This window comes from Anoplopoma fimbria, chromosome 7, assembly GCF_027596085.1.
Source record: "Anoplopoma fimbria isolate UVic2021 breed Golden Eagle Sablefish chromosome 7, Afim_UVic_2022, whole genome shotgun sequence".
NCBI classification, from domain to species: domain Eukaryota; kingdom Metazoa; phylum Chordata; class Actinopteri; order Perciformes; family Anoplopomatidae; genus Anoplopoma; species Anoplopoma fimbria.
In genome coordinates this window covers 5,468,229-5,487,807 of record NC_072455.1, presented here as the reverse complement: position 1 = coordinate 5,487,807, position 19,579 = coordinate 5,468,229, and the positions used below count along the sequence as shown (strand labels likewise).

The following is a 19,579-nucleotide window of genomic DNA, read 5'->3' as shown; positions in this document are numbered from 1 at the left end:
AATCCAAATTGCATAAAAAGCCAAAACATGTTATAGGTAAGGATCATAAAGTATAAACATTATGGATCAGACATTTATGTACTTTATAAAATCTGAAGTACAGGTAAGTGTAAGTAGGTATGTACGGTTAATTAATAAAAAAGAAAAAGCTTTTGAGTTTAAAGTTTGAAGCCCAGGCAAGACGTTCAACCTATTACATATTACATATGAATGAACACGATCAGCTCAATGGTTAAGTGTGGTGAATTTATGGTTTTGATTCTGTTTCAACTTTGGCTGTATTATAATGTGCATTTAAGACAGGTAGTGTTCATTCATGACAGCCTTTGCTGCATCAATTGCTGATTGCCTGGTTTGTCTGCTTCCTCATATGCATGTACCTTGTCACATCCTTTTGAACAAACGTACTAAACCAAAAACAGCCCCTAACAATGCACCTGTTGTGATACCTGCCAGTTTGATCAAAAGCCAATCAGATACTCTGTCTTTAGCCTTCTCTCTGATCTCTATCTCTGACATGTTTCCTAGTGACTGTCTAATGAGCTCCACCTCCTGTTTTATTTTTTCCTCCACTGCTTGTAGCATCTCATTGGTGTAGCAGCTTCCTCTGTTTGCCTCAGTTATCTTTTCCATTGTTTTGAGCAGCTCCTTCACTTGGAACTGGTTGTTCCTGTATTCATCCTGCTGGTTGTTCTTCCAGTATTTATTATCAACGACGTGGCAGCGGCCTCCGCACTTCTTCACCAGATCACTCAGAAGCTCATTACCACGGACAAAGTCCTCAATGGTCTGTCCTTCAGGGAGCTCTTCACCATGAGTAAAGAGAACTGTTGCATACTTGTAAACTTCTTCAGAAAAGTATTGTTTTATTTTAGTGATGACAGCAATACGAGAAGGAAATTGATACACTTGAGTATCGAGATATTATGCGTTGTGATAATGTATCCAGTTACAAAGTGATAAACAGCCATTATGCTGCTGTTACACTTTAGTCTTCACTCATCTCTTACCAAGGAAAAGTCCCAACAATGCTGCGGCTGTCAGACCTGCCATTGCTATGAGCAAACCCCCATGAGGTTGTTGTTTCTCACGGGTGTACCAGCTTCCTTTGTTTGCCTCAGTTATCTTATCCATTGTTTTGAGCAGTAGCAGTATTGGTTTATTTTAGTGATGACAGCCTGCTCATGCACTGTGAATTTATCCACTTTAAGCACAATGAGAAAAGCATGAGGCCCAGGAGCGCACTCTGTGATACACCTCACTATTCCAGACTTCAGCTCCTCCTCAGATCGATCTGTGTCGAAGAAACCAGGAGTGTCGATCAAAGTGATGTTTCTTCCATTGACAGATTTTGTTATGGCTCCACATTTACTAGTTTCAGAGTTGGCCGATCTTCTGTCATTTCTACACAGTCACAACATGGACAGAAGGACTGAAACATACTGATACTCATAAGACTAATGGGTATGCTGTTGTTTGTCTATCTCTGTTAGAATGACAGGGTGCATACATTCGACTGTACCAGCACAGAGGCTTATTATAGACCAAATGACTGTATCATGTTTGAACTCAGAGAACTATGAGAGAAACGCTGTGTGAGAAAAACAGTCCTTTGGAACCGAGAAGAGCTTAAAAAGGTATTTTTAATTTTTAATTATCTTGAACTATCTTGAACAGTTCATCTCCAAATATGGTGTTAGCCAGGCTGCTTTTCCCACTTCCAGTTTTTCCCAGGATGACAATTTTCCTATCATTTGACACTGAAAGAAACACTGTCCTCCGGAACCAGTGAACATCCAGGGACAGTACATTGAGATTGTGCAATCTTATAAGTACCTGGGTGTTCACTTGAACAATAAACTGGACTGGACTAATCATTCAAAGGCACTTTACAAAAGGGTCAGAGCAGACTGTATCTGCTGAGGAGACTGAGGTCCTTTGGAGTGCAGGGAGCACTCCTGAAGACCTTTTTCAACTCCGTGGTGGCATCAGCCATCTTTTATGCAGTGGTCTGCTGGAGCAGCAGCATCTCAGCAGCAGACAAGAAGAGACTGAACAAGCTTGTCAGGAAGTCCAGCAGTGTGCTGGGGTGTCCACTGGATACGGTGGAGGTGGTGGGAGACAGGAGGATGATGGCCAAGCTGTCATCCCTGATGAAGAACACCTCCCACCCCATGCAGGACACCCTGGCAGCTCTGTGCAGCTCCTTCAGCCACCGGCTGCTTCACCCCCGGTGTGTGAAGGAGAGGTACCGCAGGTCCTTCCTTCCTGCTGCTGTCAGGCTGCACAACCAGCTCTGCTCCCAGCAGACCACATGACCACATGACAATAATAACATGACAACAATAAAAACCTGTGCAATACATTACACATTACACTGTGCAATAATAGTTAAAAAAGTTAAAAATAGTTAAAATAGTTGTTGTTTTTTTCTCTGTCCGTAAATATAATATTTCAGTTATTGTTGTTTTTTCTACTGTTTTTTTTTATTGCTTATTTATAATACTTGTTTTATTTTATTTTTATTTTTCATTTTTTATTTTTATCTTGTCTTTACTATGTCTCTTGTGTGCACTTTACTCTACGCTGTTGTAAGCCTGCAAATTTCCCCGCTGCGGGACTAATAAAGGATTATCTTATCTTATCTTATCTTAAGAGAATAATGTCCATCATAGTACTGTACATTTGTCTTTTGATTGTTTTTCTATATAAGAAAATACACATGAGCCCAAACACAAAAAAACTTGTTGGTCAGAAATTACTTTTTCATGTCCTTTTTTATTGGTATCTGGCACAGAGTCTGATCCGATACTTATATTTTGAATAAATGTGTATGTGACACATTCAAATAAAAACTTTAGCCTACAAAATTTGAACTAATGCAACTCATGTAAACAACCTTAACAATCTTTGGCAGAGTACAGTCACCTGCTTAAAGAGAGCACGCAACCCTAACAATGGCCAAGTGTATGACCTCCTACCAGGAACTGGTTTTTTTTTAACCAGTGAAAGGAAAAGTCAACTACACTGAGAATTAAAAGCTGCTCCCTAAATGTTTTGTAATTAAATACTTTTTATATATGAATATGTAAAATCCTGTTTCCATATATATATATATATATATATATATATATATATATATATATATATATATTTATACATACAAATTGAATTCCCTTTGTAATGTATTCCAGGTTTATATGGATATACTCTAGATACAGAATACATATATTTGGCAATTTATCCTTTTTATTGGCAGATTGCAACAGAGTAAAAGAAAAATACCCTTCAGAGATTCAATTCGTAGCACATTTGTTATAGTTGGTTTCTGTCTGGAATTCATTGAAAAGTTGTATTGTTTTTCATCTAAGGCAGTAAGAGAAGCAACATTTGGTTGCATTTTTTTGTTTTTCACCATCAGCATACAGTGATGTTTTTTTATTCTAAAGCATGCATTTATTCACAAACTTTCTGATTTATTGTTCATTTAAAAAAATGGTGTTATAATTATGATATAATAATTAGATAGATATATATGCAGAAAGAGGACATCCTTGTTTTAATCCTTGCTACTGCAAGATTGTTTATGAAAAAAAGCCTTTGTTACACTTTGGGTTATCATACATTTTGTCTAACTAATTGAATCTCCAAAATGTTTATATTCTGAAAATGTATGAATAAAACCAAAGGATACTTTATTCACTTTTTTCAAAAAATCAGCTAAAAGATTTATCATATTAAATGATATCGATCCACAAGACCAGACAGGATGAAATCGTGCCTCGTGCTGCGTTCATTAAAAATCTGTCACCTTCCCGCAGGATGTGATGAGGAGGTGTGGTTGTGTATTTGCCTATTTGTGCATTAGAAAATAACATTTTATTCTTTTAATTCACGGTTTTGTTCTCACTAACAATGGTCCCTCTCTTCATTCACTTTGCAGCTCGCTCGACCACCACTGCTCTCTGTCTCTCTCTCTCTCTCTTTCTCTCTCTCTACCTTGGTTGCTTGTTGAACCGGAGAGGAGGGGCGAAGTTTGAACTCTGTGTTTACAAAGACAACCGACAATGCTACTACATAGTATAACTGTAAAGTCCAGATGTCAAATGACTAAAATCTGGTTAAAATATATAGTTAACAACGACCAAGAAGTAAAACATGTATCCTTCAAAATGTGGCATAAAACTGGATAAAAAGTAAATTTATGACGAGGTCTGGCAGACAAATTCAACAATGACTGTTACGTACAGTGTCGTGTATGTATACGTGTTGTAGGCCTACATGTATTGTGTTCTGTTTTGTGTTGTTGGTTTGTGTTGTTGTTCTGTCTCCTCCCACTGTTTTCATTCTCCTCCTTCTCAGATGTGCGCACCTGGTTCCAATCATTGATCATCACCACACCTGTTCCGGATCTCCTATCAGCCATTCCCCTTTATATAGCCCCCATTTGTGTTGGAGAAGGGGTTGCTTTTTGGGTTGAGCTGTGGCAGAGTTCTGGTTGAGCTCTGGTTGATTTTGCTTGGTTTTGATGGTTCATTGATTAGTCTTTAGTTAAAACACCTTTGTTAAAACCATTTACTTTAGCAGCCTACTTTTGTTTTGTATTGTGTTAATTCTTTGTTGTGCGCACAGGGACAAACGAGGATAGGTAAGATACCCTGGGTATACATATTACATGCACGTAGGTTTACCTTTTGTTAAAACCCCAGATTAGAGTGAGCACCACCCGCTGTACTTTTGGGTGCTTAGCACCTGTCAATGGGGGTGGGTTTATTTATGTTCTTTTCTTTGGTGCCACTGACAGTCCTCTTTGATCCCTGTGTTGCTTTTCTGTAAATAAATACTTTCTTTAATTCAGATTGGGTCCTGGTTTTGTGTGACTACACCCTCACTTGCTCAACCTGGTGCATTATGTTACGTCCTTCAACTCCGAGCCACCAAGGGGGCGTAACAATGACGCACTCGCATAGCGTGTATGACGCCACGACAAGTATATATTATTAAGCACATATTAACAAATAAATGATAAAATTACAGATTTCTCTAGGTTTTCAAAATTGTTTAAAAAATGTGGGATATTTTTAGAGCAAAATAAAAAAATAAAGCTTTTAGACATTTGAATGTAGAAAAGTTACATATTACATTACATTACAGTCATTTAGCAGACGCTTTTATCCAAAGCGACTTACAGGAAGTGTATTCAACATAGGTATTCAAGAGAACTACTAGTCACCAGAAGTCATAAGTGCATCTCCTTTCTTAAACAAGCATCTAAGAGCATAAACCAGAGCAAAAGTATAGTGCAGAGGCAAATTACTACGAAAACAATAATTGCAACAGACTAATACGAATACAACAAGTGCAACAAACTAATACGAATAGGATAAGTGCAGTAAACAAATACAAATTCAATAAGTGCAGCGAACTGATACGAATACAGTGAGTGCAACAACTAATAGGAGTGCAATAAGTGCTACGAGGAAGGCTCAGGGTAGTATTTCTTGAAGAGGTGAGTTTTCAGCCTGCGTCTAAAGATGGGCAGCGACTCTGCTGTCCTGACGTCAGTGGGGAGTTCATTCCACCACTGAGGGGCCAGGACAGAAAAAAGCTGTGACTGGGTGGATCGGCCGCAGGGACCTCTGAGCGAAGGGGCAACCAGTCGCCCGAGGCAGCAGAGCCAAGTGGTCGGGCGGGGGTGTAGGGCTTGACCAAGGCCTGGAGATAGGAAGGAGCTGTTCCTTTCACTGCCCTGTAGGCTAGCACCAGAGTCTTAAACTGGATGTGAGCTCTTACAGGGAGCCAGTGTAGAGTACGGAGAAGGGAAGTTGTGTGGGAGAACTTGGGGCGATTGAACACCAGACGTGCTGCAGCTTTCTGGACAAGCTCCAGGGGTCTGATGGCCGACGCCGGGGCTCCAGCAAGTAGTGAGTTGCAGTAGTCCAGGCGGGAGATGACCAGAGCCTGGATGAGCACCTGCGCCGTCTCCTCAGTGAGGAAGGGGCGAATCCTCCTGATGTTGTAGAGCAGGAATCTGCAGGAGCGGATTCCTCACAGTCCGAGTTGGCGTCACCACGGCATCATCAATGGTGATGGACAGGTCTCGGTGCGGGCAACCCTTCCCCGGGAGGAACAGTAGCTCGGTTTTGTCCAGGTTGAGCTTCAGGTGGTGTGTCGCCATCCACTTCGAGATGTCAGCCAAGCACGCAGCAATGCGTGCCTCCACTTGGGTGTCACCGGGAGGAAATGACAAGACCAGCTGGGTGTCATCGGCATAACAATGGTAAGAGAAGTCATGCGAGCGAATAACAGAACCCAGAGATGTTGTGTAGAGCGAGAAGAGAAGGGGGCCCAGAACTGAACCTTGTGGAACCCCCGTAGTCAGCATGCGTGGTTCCGACACGGCCCCCCTCCATGTCACCTGGTAGGATCGGCCTGTCAGGTAGGATGCAAACAGGGAGAGTGCAGAGCCTGAGACGCCCATCCCCTCGAGGGTGGAGAGGAGGATCTGGTGGTTCACCATGTCAAACGCCGCTAACAGGTCCAGGAGAATCAGGACAGAGGAGAGAGAGTTTACTCTCTGACGAGTGACCCACCTTGAACCCGGACTGGTGGGGGTCCAAGAGGTTGTTCTGGTGGAGGTAGGAAGACAGTTGTTTAGAGACAGCGCGTTCAAGTGTTTTGGATAGAAAGGGTAGAAGAGAAACCGGTCTGAAGTTCTTGACATCAGAGGGGTCAAGTGATGGTTTTTTCAGAAGGGGGGTGACTCTGGCAGTCTTGAAAGCCGAGGAAAGCATCCCGAGACGAGAGATGTGTTGATGAGGTGGGTGAGGAAAGAAAGGAGTTCAGTGGCAATAGACTGAAGAAGAGGGGAGGGGATCGGGTCAAGGAGCACGTGGTGGGGCGGTTAGATGTAACAAGGTCGAGGACCTCGTTAGGGGAGAGGGGAGCAAAATAGGGTAAGATGGGGTGTGGATAGGGAGGGGGAGCTGAGGGGGAAGAGCTGTAGAGGGTAGAGAGGGAGAGGGTGGACAGGGAGAGGGGGGCTGAGAGAAGGAGGATCTGATATCGTTTACCTTCTTGTCAAAGAAGTTGGCGAAATCATCAGGGAGAAGGGAGGAAGTAGGAGGAGGGGGTGGGGGTTGGAGGAGTGAAGAGAAAGTTTCAAAGAGTTTTTTAGGATTAGAAGCAGAGGTTAGGATTTTAGAGCGGAAAAAACCCTGAATGAAGTAATGGTCCGAGAGCTGGAGGGGAGTGACAGAGAGGTTAGCAGTAGAACAGTGTCTAGTGAAGATAAGATCCAGCTGGTTGCCGGCCTTGTGGGTAGGAGGAGAAGAGGAGCGATAGAGTTCAAAGGAGGAGAGGAAGGAAAGCAGTGGTTCTAACTTATCAGTCTGGATGTTGAAGTCGCCGAGCATGATGAGCGCGGAGCCATCGTCATGGAAGTGCGAGACTAGTGTGTCAAGCTCCTCCAGGAACTCACCAAGAGGGCCTGGTGGGCGATACACAACAGCAATGGTGAGCTTGACTGGATAAGTGACAGTAACAGCATGAAATTCAAAAGAGGAAGGGGAGAACTGTGGAGTTAGAGAGATTATATGCAGAAAAAGCAAAGATAAAATATCTGAAAAACTGAATAAAATGTATAGAAAGGGTGAGAGGGGAACCACTTTAAATTTGCAGCATTCAAATACCATAAAGAACAATATTTAAAAACTCATAATATGAAATAAATATTTAAAAACGGCCTTGCTGGAACAATAAATATATCTTTCCAAATTCAATACATTTCAGGACCTTTCAATAGATTCATGGTACCCAAATATTATCTTCAATTTCAAAATAACAATACTGTAAATTTACCAGAGAAAGAAAAATAAAGTTGAGAGAGACTATTTTAAGAGGAGTTATATTGAGCCACATTTTACGAGTCTGTTTAGACTCCTTTGTTTAAAACCTTTATTATTATTCATATGGTTAAAAAAACCCTCACAGAAACTCAACAGGAAAGTTTAATCTCACTATTGTAACAACAAGACTCCTATAAGGATCCAACTACAGTAAAGGTATTATATGACGAGACGGCGCAGGTGCTCATCCAGGCTCTGGTCATCTCCCGCCTGGACTACTGCAACTCACTACTTGCTGGAGCCCCGGCGTCGGCCATCAGACCCCTGGAGCTTGTCCAGAAAGCTGCAGCAAGTCTGGTGTTCAATCGCCCCAAGTTCTCCCACACAACTCCCCTTCTCCGTTCTCTACACTGGCTCCCTGTAAGAGCTCGCATCCAGTTTAAGACTCTGGTGCTAGCCTACAGGGCAGTGAAAGGAACAGCTCCTTCCTATCTCCAGGCCTTGGTCAAGCCCTACACCCCCGCCCGACCACTTGGCTCTGCTGCCTCGGGGCGATTGGTTGCCCGTCGCTCAGAGGTCCCTGCGGCCGATCCACCCGGTCACAGCTTTTTTCTGTCCTGACCCCTCAGTGGTGGAATGAACTCCCCACTGACGTCAGGACAGCAGAGTCACTGCCCATCTTTAGACGCAGGCTGAAAACTCACCTCTTCATGGAGTACTACCCTGAGCCTTTCTCGTAGCACTTATTGCATTCGTATTAGTTGTTGCACTTACTGTATTCGTATCAGTTCGCTGCACTTATTGAATTCGTATCCGTTTACTGCACTTATCCTATTCGTAATAGTTTGTAGCACTTATTATATTCGTATTAGTCTGTTGCAATTATTGTTTTCGTAGTAATTTGCCTCTGCACTATACTTTTGCTCTGGTTTATGCTTTTAGATGCTTGTTTAAGAAAGGAGATGCACTTATGACTTCTGGTGACTAGTAGTTCTCTTGAATACCTATGTTGAATACACTTCCTGTAAGTCGCTTTGGATAAAAGCGTCTGCTAAATGACTGTAATGTAATGTAATATGTAACTTTTCTACATTCAAATGTCTAAAAGCTTTATTTTTTTATTTTGCTCTAAAAATATCCCACATTTTTTAAACAATTTTGAAAACCTAGAGAAATCTGTAATTTTATCATTTATTTGTTAATATGTGCTTAATAATATATACTTGTCGTGGCGTCATACACGCTATGCGAGTGCGTCATTGTTACGCCCCTTGGTGGCTCGGAGTTGAAGGACGTAACATAATGCACCAGGTTGAGCAAGTGAGGGTGTAGTCACACAAAACCAGGACCCAATCTGAATTAAAGAAAGTATTTATTTACAGAAAAGCAACACAGGGATCAAAGAGGACTGTCAGTGGCACCAAAGAAAAGAACATAAATAAACCCACCCCCATTGACAGGTGCTAAGCACCCAAAAGTACAGCGGGTGGTGCTCACTCTAATCTGGGGTTTTAACAAAAGGTAAACCTACGTGCATGTAATATGTATACCCAGGGTATCTTACCTATCCTCGTTTGTCCCTGTGCGCACAACAAAGAATTAACACAATACAAAACAAAAGTAGGCTGCTAAAGTAAATGGTTTTAACAAAGGTGTTTTAACTAAAGACTAATCAATGAACCATCAAAACCAAGCAAAATCAACCAGAGCTCAACCAGAACTCTGCCACAGCTCAACCCAAAAAGCAACCCCCTTCTCCAACACAAATGGGGGCTATATAAAGGGAATGGCTGATAGGAGATCCGGAACAGGTGTGGTGATGATCAATGATTGGAACCAGGTGCGCACATCTGAGAAGGAGGAGAATGAAAACAGTGGGAGGAGACAGAACAACAACACAAACCAACAACACAAAACAGAACACAATACATGTAGGCCTACAACACGTATACATACACGACACTGTACGTAACAGTCATTGTTGAATTTGTCTGCCAGACCTCGTCATAAATTTACTTTTTATCCAGTTTTATGCCACATTTTGAAGGATACATGTTTTACTTCTTGGTCGTTGTTAACTATATATTTTAACCAGATTTTAGTCATTTGACATCTGGACTTTACAGTTATACTATGTAGTAGCGTTGTCGGTTGTCTTTGTAAACACAGAGTTCAAACTTCGCCCCTCCTCTCCGGTTCAACAAGCAACCAAGGTAGAGAGAGAGAAAGAGAGAGAGAGAGAGACAGAGAGCAGTGGTGGTCGAGCGAGCTGCAAAGTGAATGAAGAGAGGGACCATTGTTAGTGAGAACAAAACCGTGAATTAAAAGAATAAAATGTCATTTTCTAATGCACAAATAGACAAATACACAACCACACCTCCTCATCACATCCTGCGGGAAGGTGACAGATTTTTAATGAACGCAGCACGAGGCACGATTTCATCCTGTCTGGTCTTGTGGATCGATATCATTTAATATGATAAATCTTTTAGCTGATTTTTGAAAAAAGTGAATAAAGTATCCTTTGGTTTTATTCATACATTTTCAGAATATAAACATTTTGGAGATTCAATTAGTTAGACAAAATGTATGATAACCCAAAGTGTAACAAAGGCTTTTTTTCATAAACAATCTTGCAGTAGCAAGGATTAAAACAAGGATGTCCTCTTTCTGCATATATATCTATCTAATTATTATATCATAATTATAACACCATTTTTTTAAATGAACAATAAATCAGAAAGTTTGTGAATAAATGCATGCTTTAGAATAAAAAAACATTACTGTATGCTGATGGTGAAAAACAAAAAAATGCAACCAAATGTTGCTTCTCTTACTGCCTTAGATGAAAAACAATACAACTTTTCAATAAATTCCAGACAGAAACCAACTATAACAAATGTGCTACGAATTGAATCTCTGAAGGGTATTTTTCTTTTACTCTGTCGCAATCTGCCAATAAAAAGGATAAATTGCCAAATATATATATTCCTGTATCGAGAGTAGGGCTGCACGGTGGTGTAGTGGGTAGCACTGTCGCCTCACAGCAAGAGGGGCCCGGGTTCAATTCCCGGGCCAGACAACCTTCTGTGTGGAGTTTGCATGTTCTCCCTGTGTCAGCGCGGGTTCTCTCCGGGTTCTCCGGCTTCCTCCCACAGTCCAAAGACATGCAGGTTAGGTTAATTGATGACTCTAAATTGCCCGTAGGTATGAATGTGAGCGTGAGTGGTTGTCTGTCTCTATATGTCTGCCCTGCGACAGACTGGCGACCTGTCCAGGGTGAACCCTGCCTTCGCCCATTGACAGCTGGGATCGGCTCCAGCACCCCCGCGACCCTTAACTGGATAAGCGGTTACGGAAGATGGATGGATGTATCTAGAGTATATCCATATAAACCTGGAATACATTACAAAGGGAATTCAATTTGTATGTATAAATATATATATACATGTATATATATATATATATATATATATATATATATATATGGAAACAGGATTTTACATATTCATATATGAAAAGTATTTCATTACAAAACATTTAGGGAGCTGCTTTTAATTCTCAGTGTAGTTGACTTTTCCTTTCACTGGTTAAAAAATAACAGTTCCTGGTAGAAGGTCATACACTTGGCCATTGTTAGGGTTGCGTGCTCTCTTTAAGCAGGTGACTGTACTCTGCCAAAGATTGTTAAGGTTGTTTACATGAGTTGCATTAGTTCAAATTTTGTAGGCTAAAGTTTTTATTTGAATGTGTCACATACACATTTATTAAAAATGTAGGTAAATATATGTATCGGATCAGACTCTGTAACAGATTCCAATATGAAAGGAAATAAAAAAAATGATTTCTGACCAACAAGTTTTTTTGTATTTGAGCTCATGTGTATTTTCTTATGAATGAAAACAACCAAAAGACAAATGTACAGTATTATGATGGACATTATTCTCTTTCAGTGTCAAACAGAAGGAGAATTGTCATCCTGGGAAAAACTGGAAGTGGGAAAAGCAGCCTGGCTAACACCATATTTGGAGATGAACTGTTCAAGCCCGGCAGCACTGCCAACTCTGAAACTAGTAAATGTGGAGCCATAACAAAATCTGTCAATAGAAGAAAGATCACTTTGATCGACACTCCTGGTTTCTTCGACACAGATCGATCTGAGGAGGAGCTGAAGCCTGGAATAGTGAGGTGCCTCACAGAGTGCGCTCCTGGGCCTCATGCTTTTCTCATTGTGCTTAAAGTGGAGAGATTCACAGAGCATGAGCAGGCTGTCATCAATAAAATAAACCAATACTTTTCTGAAGAAGTTCTCAAGTATGCAACAGTTCTCTTTACTTATGGTGACCTGCTCCCTGAAGGACAGACCATTGAGGACTTTGTCCGTGGTAATGAACTTCTGAGTGATCTGGTGAAGAAGTGCGGAGGCCGCTGCCATGTCGTTGATAATAAATACTGGAAGAACAACCAGCAGGATGAATACAGGAACAACCAGTTCCAAGTGAAGGAGCTACTCAAAACAATAGATAAAATGATTGAGGCAAACAAAGGAAGCCGGTACACCCGTGAGAAACAACAACCTCATGGGGGTTTGCTCATAGCAATGGCAGGTCTGACAGCCGCAGCCAGTGGCGCGGGAAGGGGGTGCTGAGGGTGCTGCAGCACCCCCTAGCTGCAGGGGAAAAAAAAAAAAAAAAAAGTTGTTCTTAATTTTTATATATTAAATATATATATATTAAAACGATATAACAAATAATTAGGCTTTGGGGACGAAAATAGACGTGGGAAAAATGTGTTTGCTAGTTTTTAGCTATAACAGGCATGCATGGAGATCTTGCTATATGGGGTTCGCGGGTTCACAGGGTTTGCGGAAGTTGTTAAAGAATAAAGAAGAACGTGAACGAACAGAATGGCGCAAAAGAGAATTTTAGATTTTTTCGGCAAAAATGCGAAAATACCGAGGACAAAAAACGAGCTAGTTTTAGAAGATGGAGATGGTGCAGCACCTTCATCTACTTTGCCCTCAGTCAACGACCACCACACTGAAGAGAAAGCAGCAAACGTTTCAGCGGCTAACAATGCTACTGACAAACACGAGCGAGCCAACACTGACAAGGAGCCGCAGCCATCTGCTACAGCTAGCGTCAATGGATTTGAGGAGCCGTGTCGTCCAGACATACACTTTCCTGGGAGGAGAATTGGAACCGAGACCTTCGAGCGGTCATTTCAGAAAAGCTGGTTTGGCAAGTGGAAATGGTTGCATTATATTAGTGAGAAAGACGCCGTTCTTTGCTTCACCTGCTGCAAAGCCCTAGAGAAGGGGTTAAGACACACTGATAGAAAGACACACGCATTCGTAGTAGGAGGCTTTTGTAACTGGCGTAAAGCCACCACAAAATTTAGCCAGCACGAGTTGTCTGATATACACACTGAGTCTGTTAGAATGTTTGCTTCGCTCAACAATATCCCAATTAATGCTCTCCTCTCAGAAATAGTGGAAAAAGACCAACACACTGCCAGAACAGTCTTAGAACTGTTATTCAGGTCGATCAAATTCCTCGGCCGTGAAGGACTCCCGTTAAGAGGCCATAACAACCGAGATGGGGTGCTCTGGAATCTTATGATGGAGCGGACATATGCAATGCCAAAAGCCCGCGAGTGGCTACAGCGAAGAGACAACTGGATGTCTGACAGCATTCAGAACGAGATCCTGGAAATCTTCGCTCACGCTGTTCTACGAGAAATTGTTTCCGAGGCGAGAGAGCATCATTTCTATGGTCTGACTGCAGACGGGACCACCGATGTAAGTTCATCAGAGCAGTTTTCATGTAGTCTCCAATATGTTGATTCAAATCTCGAGGCAGTGAATGTGTTCCTTGGATTTTACAATGCGCCCGATTCATCTGGAGAAACACTTTTTCATGCATAAGAGATGTTTTTGTGCGCTTGAATTTGCCACTGGATCGGCTAAAGGGATTTTGCTTCGATGGCGCTGCTAACATGTCGGGCCGCATCTCAGGCGTTCAGGCAAAGCTGAAAGAGCAGTGTCCAAATGCACTCTACGTGCACTGCAGTAATCATTCGTTGGATTTGGTGTTGCAAGAAGTGGCAAAGGAAGTTCGTGTTGTTGCAGACACTTTAAACTTCGTACGGGGTGTTTCAGTGGTGATCGGGGAGTCGTCAAAGCGTAAGACTCTGTTCAAGTCTATGTTTGGTGATGATGAGGTGGTCTGCAACTTGCTGTCTCTGTGTCCGACTCGATGGGTCGTACGCACACGGGCTATTTCACGGGTTTGCTCCTCATATACAGCCCTTTTGGACACACTGAAATTGCTAGAGCAAGACAAGACAGTCAGGGGTGATACTCGGGCAAAAATAGCGGGTCTATACAAACAGGCCACTAAAGCCAGGACATACTTTGGCCTTTTGAGCTGTGAGGCTCTTTTTGGACCGTGCGAGGCCGTAGCCAGAACTCTCCAAAGTGAGAAGGCAAGTGCGAGGGGCGCACTGGAGTGTGTGGGTGCGTTACGACAGCGCATGCATGCACTGAGAGAAGATGGATTCATCAAGGAATTAACTTCGAAAGTGACCGCTTGTGCTCAAAGAAACAGGCTTAAAATGCCCCTTCCTTCAAGAACCAACACAACCCCTGCTCGTTTAAGGGATACAGCGGAGACCGAGGCCATCGTGAATGATGTAGGAGAGCAGCAGTGGCGGCGTGAGTTCTATGAGGCCTTGGATCTGGTCACTACCGAGCTAGATCGCCGATTCGACCAAGAAGGACTGCAAGTCGCTGCCATGAGAGAGCAAACCGTTATCGATGCCGCAAATGGAGACTACTCAAATTTGAATGAGATCACTGCTGCACAGCTCCCGGATCAGTTAAACAAATCTCGTCTACATATGCAGCTCACATTGCTCGGTGACCTCTCGAAGACAAAAGGCCTCAAGTCAGCTCAAGATGTTGCTGGATTCATCGGAACACTGCATCCTCAAACAAGGGAGCTACTAAAAGAGGTGGAGAAGTTTATTGAACTTTGTCTGTGTCTCCCTGTCTCCGCCGCCTCCTCTGAGCGGTCGTTCTCCACTCTTCGCCGCCTCAAAACGTGGCTACGGAACAATATGACCCAGAGACGACTGACACACCTGACTTTACTGCACGTCCACAGTGATGTTCTTGATCGGATGGACATTCAGCCACTGATGAAGAGGTTTATCGACAACACACCGGAACGGAAGTCTACATTTGGAGTCTTCAAATAGATAAGACCATGCATTTTTATTCATTTTTTGGTTATTGCTGCCGCCGTGCAGAATCTGTGTACTAGGCATTGTCATGTTTGTGGTATTAGTTTAGTGAGTGTGGACTGTTTGTGCGCGCTCTCTGCCAGGGAATATTAATTGGGGCAATTGGTCTGGATTTAAGCTGCTTGGAACCGACGTGGGACGCTCGGAATCGGGTGGAAATTAGGCGATTTCATGTATTTGTGACTCTTTTTGTGAGTGTGTGTATCCGGGACGCCGGTGCCCACGGACTGAAGTTGCAGTGACGGGATGGTCTCAATGGCTACCAGAAGGAGGGACGTTAGACCATCGTTTGAACGTGTTTTCATTAACTGTGTGTGGGGGGGAATTTGGGGAGAGAACTGATTAGATTGCGTGTTGGAAATCGTGTGTGGGTTTTGGGGGAATGTTTTAGAAGCGGTTCTCTCCCGGTGTCCCGAATACACACACACACACACACAGTCACAAATACATGCAATCGCCTATTTCCACCCGATTCCGAGCGTCCCACGTCAGTTCCTAGCAGCCTAAATCGAGTCCATTTGCCCCAATTTATATTCCCCTGTCAGAGGGAATATTAATTGGGGGCAATTTGTCTGGATTTAAGCTGCTTGGAACTGAAATTAAAAATTAATGTTTAGCACTGCCAAAAGCAGGACTTGTATTATGAAATGCAATTGAACCGGAAACCTGAAGATTGTACCATGCACGGCATGAGGAATAAAGCATTCAAATTAACTCCGACATTGCGTATACCTGGTGATTTATTATAGTCAAGTACAAGTCAGAATACTTAACGTAGACGTATTTAATACTCTGTGTTAATGACATATTCGGCGATCGGATGTCGTGGAAAAAAAAGTGTTAGTTTGCAACCGATATATAGGCCAATTCGATTTTTTTGTGTGTGTGAGCGAGCGCTAGTGAGCGAGAGACCGAGAGTGTTCAAGTTTATGTCCAAGTTTTTATTTTCCATATGCAACACGTAGCCTATATATTGTGTATATATAAGCATATTTTCCCCCCATGTAAATACTGTATCTTATATTATAGACAGTACCGCAGCACCCCCACTCAAAATACCTTCCTGCGCATAATATAAGTAAAAGCCTCTATCCTTCAGTAAACCAAAGATTATGAAGATGAATTATCTATTTGGGATCTCTGTAATCTTAAGAAACGTTTGATTATTTTTCATTGATTTTTCCTTTATTACAAAGTGTATACAATAAATCAGCAAATTATTCACCCTTCTCCCAAGTGTCTTTTTTTTATTAAACAATTTTCATTCATCCCATTAGCTGAGGGCCCTTACGATAATAAAGAAGGCAGAGTTGTCGACCGGTAAGAGTCAGGGTTTCATATCTTGAGAAGTGGAACAAAGAAGGACACAGAATGAATGAAAAAGAACATGAAGCCTGGAATATCCTCGCTTCATCATGCATATTCTAATTAATAAACAAGAATGCAGATAAAAATACATGATTTTTTAATTGTACTATTCCCAAATCAAATTGTACGTTTACAAAAAAGAAGTACTCTGGCCTCAGAAAGAAGTACAAGAAAGAAGTACTCTGGCCTCAGGCCACAGGTTAAACACAAAGGCTTTTTTGTTTTCAGTCTGTTTACTGGTACAGTATGGATGCTGCCAATAAAAACAGATGAATAAAATACCTTTCAGCTTCTTCTGTCTCACACTCCACCCTAAAAAGGAACGAGATGCCATCCTCCCTCTTTGCACGACATGTTTACAGACTACGTATTCCTTTTATTATGATATGTTTTATCCTTAAGCAAGAAGCCTAATGCTACAGGATATTATGGTTTTCACTATACAGTATGAATGTTAAATGCACTCATGCAAAACAGAGTTTTAAATCATATTTATTGGTGGGACATATGGAGCTTTGATGGCAGCAAATGTAGCCGTGTTTTTGAGTGACCCACTTCATGTAGCTGAATTTACCTCCAACAATATTTTCTTGTACATTGGGCACAATTAATGTGAGTCTGGTTATACAGCATGTAATACTCTCATGCTCTCATGAATATGACTGCTGACAGGAATAAATAAATTAAAAGAACCTCAGTCACCACCATGAACAGATGACCCGCCAAGTCAGGGTGGCCTCTGCTAAGCATCACAAGACGTTCCACTTCAACCTGCTCATCTGGAAACTGTCATTAAAGCATTCATGACCTTTTGTCTTGACTTATGTAATGTCCTGTTTGTGGCATAAGGATTACATGTCGTCCCTGTCGAACACAATTGTACAAAATATTTTGATAACTGGTTATGTTGCTCCGCTGTCGAAAATGAAAATAAAGTCAAACCACTGCAATAGAACAGAAGGAAAAACGTCCGACAAGGACATCCAGCAGTACGGGTGACGGTGATTTAATTTGTCGCAACATGGACGGTGAGTTGAGATATCAAATTCATATTAATGAATGTAGTAAAAGTAGCAACATTACACTGTACAAGTCTGGTGCTGAAAATGTTACTTAACAAAAGGATTAAAATATACTTTCAATTGTGTAACTGGTAACAATATCTGTCAGATACATGTGGTGGAGTAAAATGTACAATATTATACTCTAATAATTTCTACTAATATTGATCTTTAGTTAATGTATCTCAAATGTGTGCGTAAGTACAGTACTTGAGTAAATGGCCTTTTACATTTCAGCATTGTATCAGGGTCAACACGGGGCAACATCCTGAACTTGATTCTTAAAAAATATTATAAAAGACAGAAATTGATATTTCAGTTCAAATGAAACCTCTCTGGCTGCCTAATCCGTAGAAAACATAACCCGACCTGACACAATGTTTTAATTATTAGGAGATATAAGGGCAAAGCTCAAAGTTAATGAAAATATAGAGGAATTGTGATCACTCAGAGGAGCCCTTAACTTTTCATCTGGCGCCATCATCAGGCCAGAAAAATTACTTAATACTTAATTAATTAATGCTTTGAGTCATGAAAAAAACTACTTGCAAAACAAATGGCATTCCATCAGCCTCAGCTGTTCTACTGAAGATTTAAAATGTCTAAGGAAGAACCAATCACTCAACAATAGACATAAAACATATCTTCATTTATTTGTATGTATATAAAACAACATCAAGCTTAATAATTGTCTTTGAATGTATATGTATTTCATGTAATTATAATGCAGAAAATGCATACATAAAAAAGAGTAATTGCTCCCCTCTAGAGCGAACTTCGTGGAGGATTGTCATACTGGGAAAAACTGGAGCTGGGAAGAGCAGCCTGGCTAACACCCTATTGGGAGAGAATGTGTTCAACATAAGCCATTCTCCCATCACTGACCCAAGTCTTTCTTGTGCCAAAACCAAATCTGTCAACGGGAAAAGCATCGAATTGATCGACACTCCCAGTTTTTTTGACACAGGCGGGTCTGAGGAACTGCTCAAGGCTGAGATAGTGAGGTGTATCACAGAGTGCGCTCCTGGGCCTCATGCTTTTCTCATCGTGCTTAAAGTGGAGAAATTCACAGAGCACGAGAAGGACGTCATCAAAAAAATATGCCAAAGTTTCTCAGAGGAAGCTCTCAAATATGCCACAGTCGTCTTCACTCATGGTGACCAGCTCGAGGAAGGAGGGACAATTGAGGAGTTTGTGAGTCAGAATGGAGGTCTGAGTGATCTGGTGAAGAAGTGTGGAGGCCGATGCCACGTCGTTGATAATAAATACTGGAAGAACAGCCAAGAGGACGACTACAGAAGTAACCAATTCCAGGTCGCAGAGCTACTCGACACACTGGAAAAGATGATTGAGGCAAACAAAGGAAGCTGCTACACCAATGAGATGCTACAAGCAGTGAAGAAAGAAATACAGACAGAGGAAGAGCACATCAGACAGTCATCAGTAAATATGTCACAGGAAGAGATTAGAAATAAAGCTAAAAACAGCGTTTTTAACAAGTTATTGACCAGAGTAGCAAGTACTGCAACAGGTGCATTGCTGGGAGCTTTGCTTGGTGTGCTAAAGATGGGAGTAGCAATTGTTTGCAATTATCGTTCAGATCCTACAGCACTAGTATCAGCAGTAAGAGGAGCGGCTGGGTCGGCCGCTCTAAGTGGGGTAGTAACGGGCGGTAAGATAGGATATGACGCAGCTGAAGGGGCACAAAGTCCAAAGGAAGCCGTAGAGAAGACAATAAAGGGTCTCTTGAAGTATTCTGGGGTTGCAGAAGATAAAAACAACAAATAGAGCACTGACAATATGAGCTTGAAGTTTGTTATATACAACACATAAAGCATGTTAATACCAACTAGGGGACAAGGGGCTTCTTGTTTTATGGATGTGTGAGACATTTAATGATTAGTTTGAAACCAGGATTTTGTCAGTGTGATTAGTGTTCTGCAATTAAAGGGTAAATAATGAGCATACATTTGAGAAAATATTATTGACGACATGTTT

General features: G+C 41.7%; 3 protein-coding genes across 3 annotated transcripts; 2 read left to right on the top strand and 1 right to left on the bottom strand.

The window, feature by feature from the left end:
- Nucleotides 1-384: 384 nt before the first annotated feature.
- LOC129093866 (GTPase IMAP family member 7-like) lies at nucleotides 385-3,878 on the bottom strand. The gene is made up of 4 exons (XM_054601988.1): nucleotides 3,812-3,878; nucleotides 1,665-1,772; nucleotides 1,158-1,396; nucleotides 385-864 (listed from the first exon to the last, which is right to left on the bottom strand). Exons 1-4 carry the CDS (start codon nucleotides 3,876-3,878, stop codon nucleotides 385-387), a joined length of 894 nt encoding a protein of 297 aa, XP_054457963.1.
- A 2,211-nt stretch (nucleotides 3,879-6,089) lies between these two features.
- LOC129093865 (GTPase IMAP family member 7-like) lies at nucleotides 6,090-12,495 on the top strand. The gene is made up of 2 exons (XM_054601987.1): nucleotides 6,090-6,103; nucleotides 11,811-12,495. The coding sequence occupies exons 1-2, from the start codon at nucleotides 6,090-6,092 to the stop codon at nucleotides 12,493-12,495; spliced, it is 699 nt and encodes a 232-aa protein (XP_054457962.1).
- Nucleotides 12,496-17,541: 5,046 nt separating this feature from the next.
- LOC129093864 (GTPase IMAP family member 7-like) lies at nucleotides 17,542-19,369 on the top strand. Its single transcript, XM_054601986.1, has 2 exons — nucleotides 17,542-17,548; nucleotides 18,351-19,369. Exons 1-2 carry the CDS (start codon nucleotides 17,542-17,544, stop codon nucleotides 19,367-19,369), a joined length of 1,026 nt encoding a protein of 341 aa, XP_054457961.1.
- The last annotated feature ends 210 nt before the right edge of the window (nucleotides 19,370-19,579 follow it).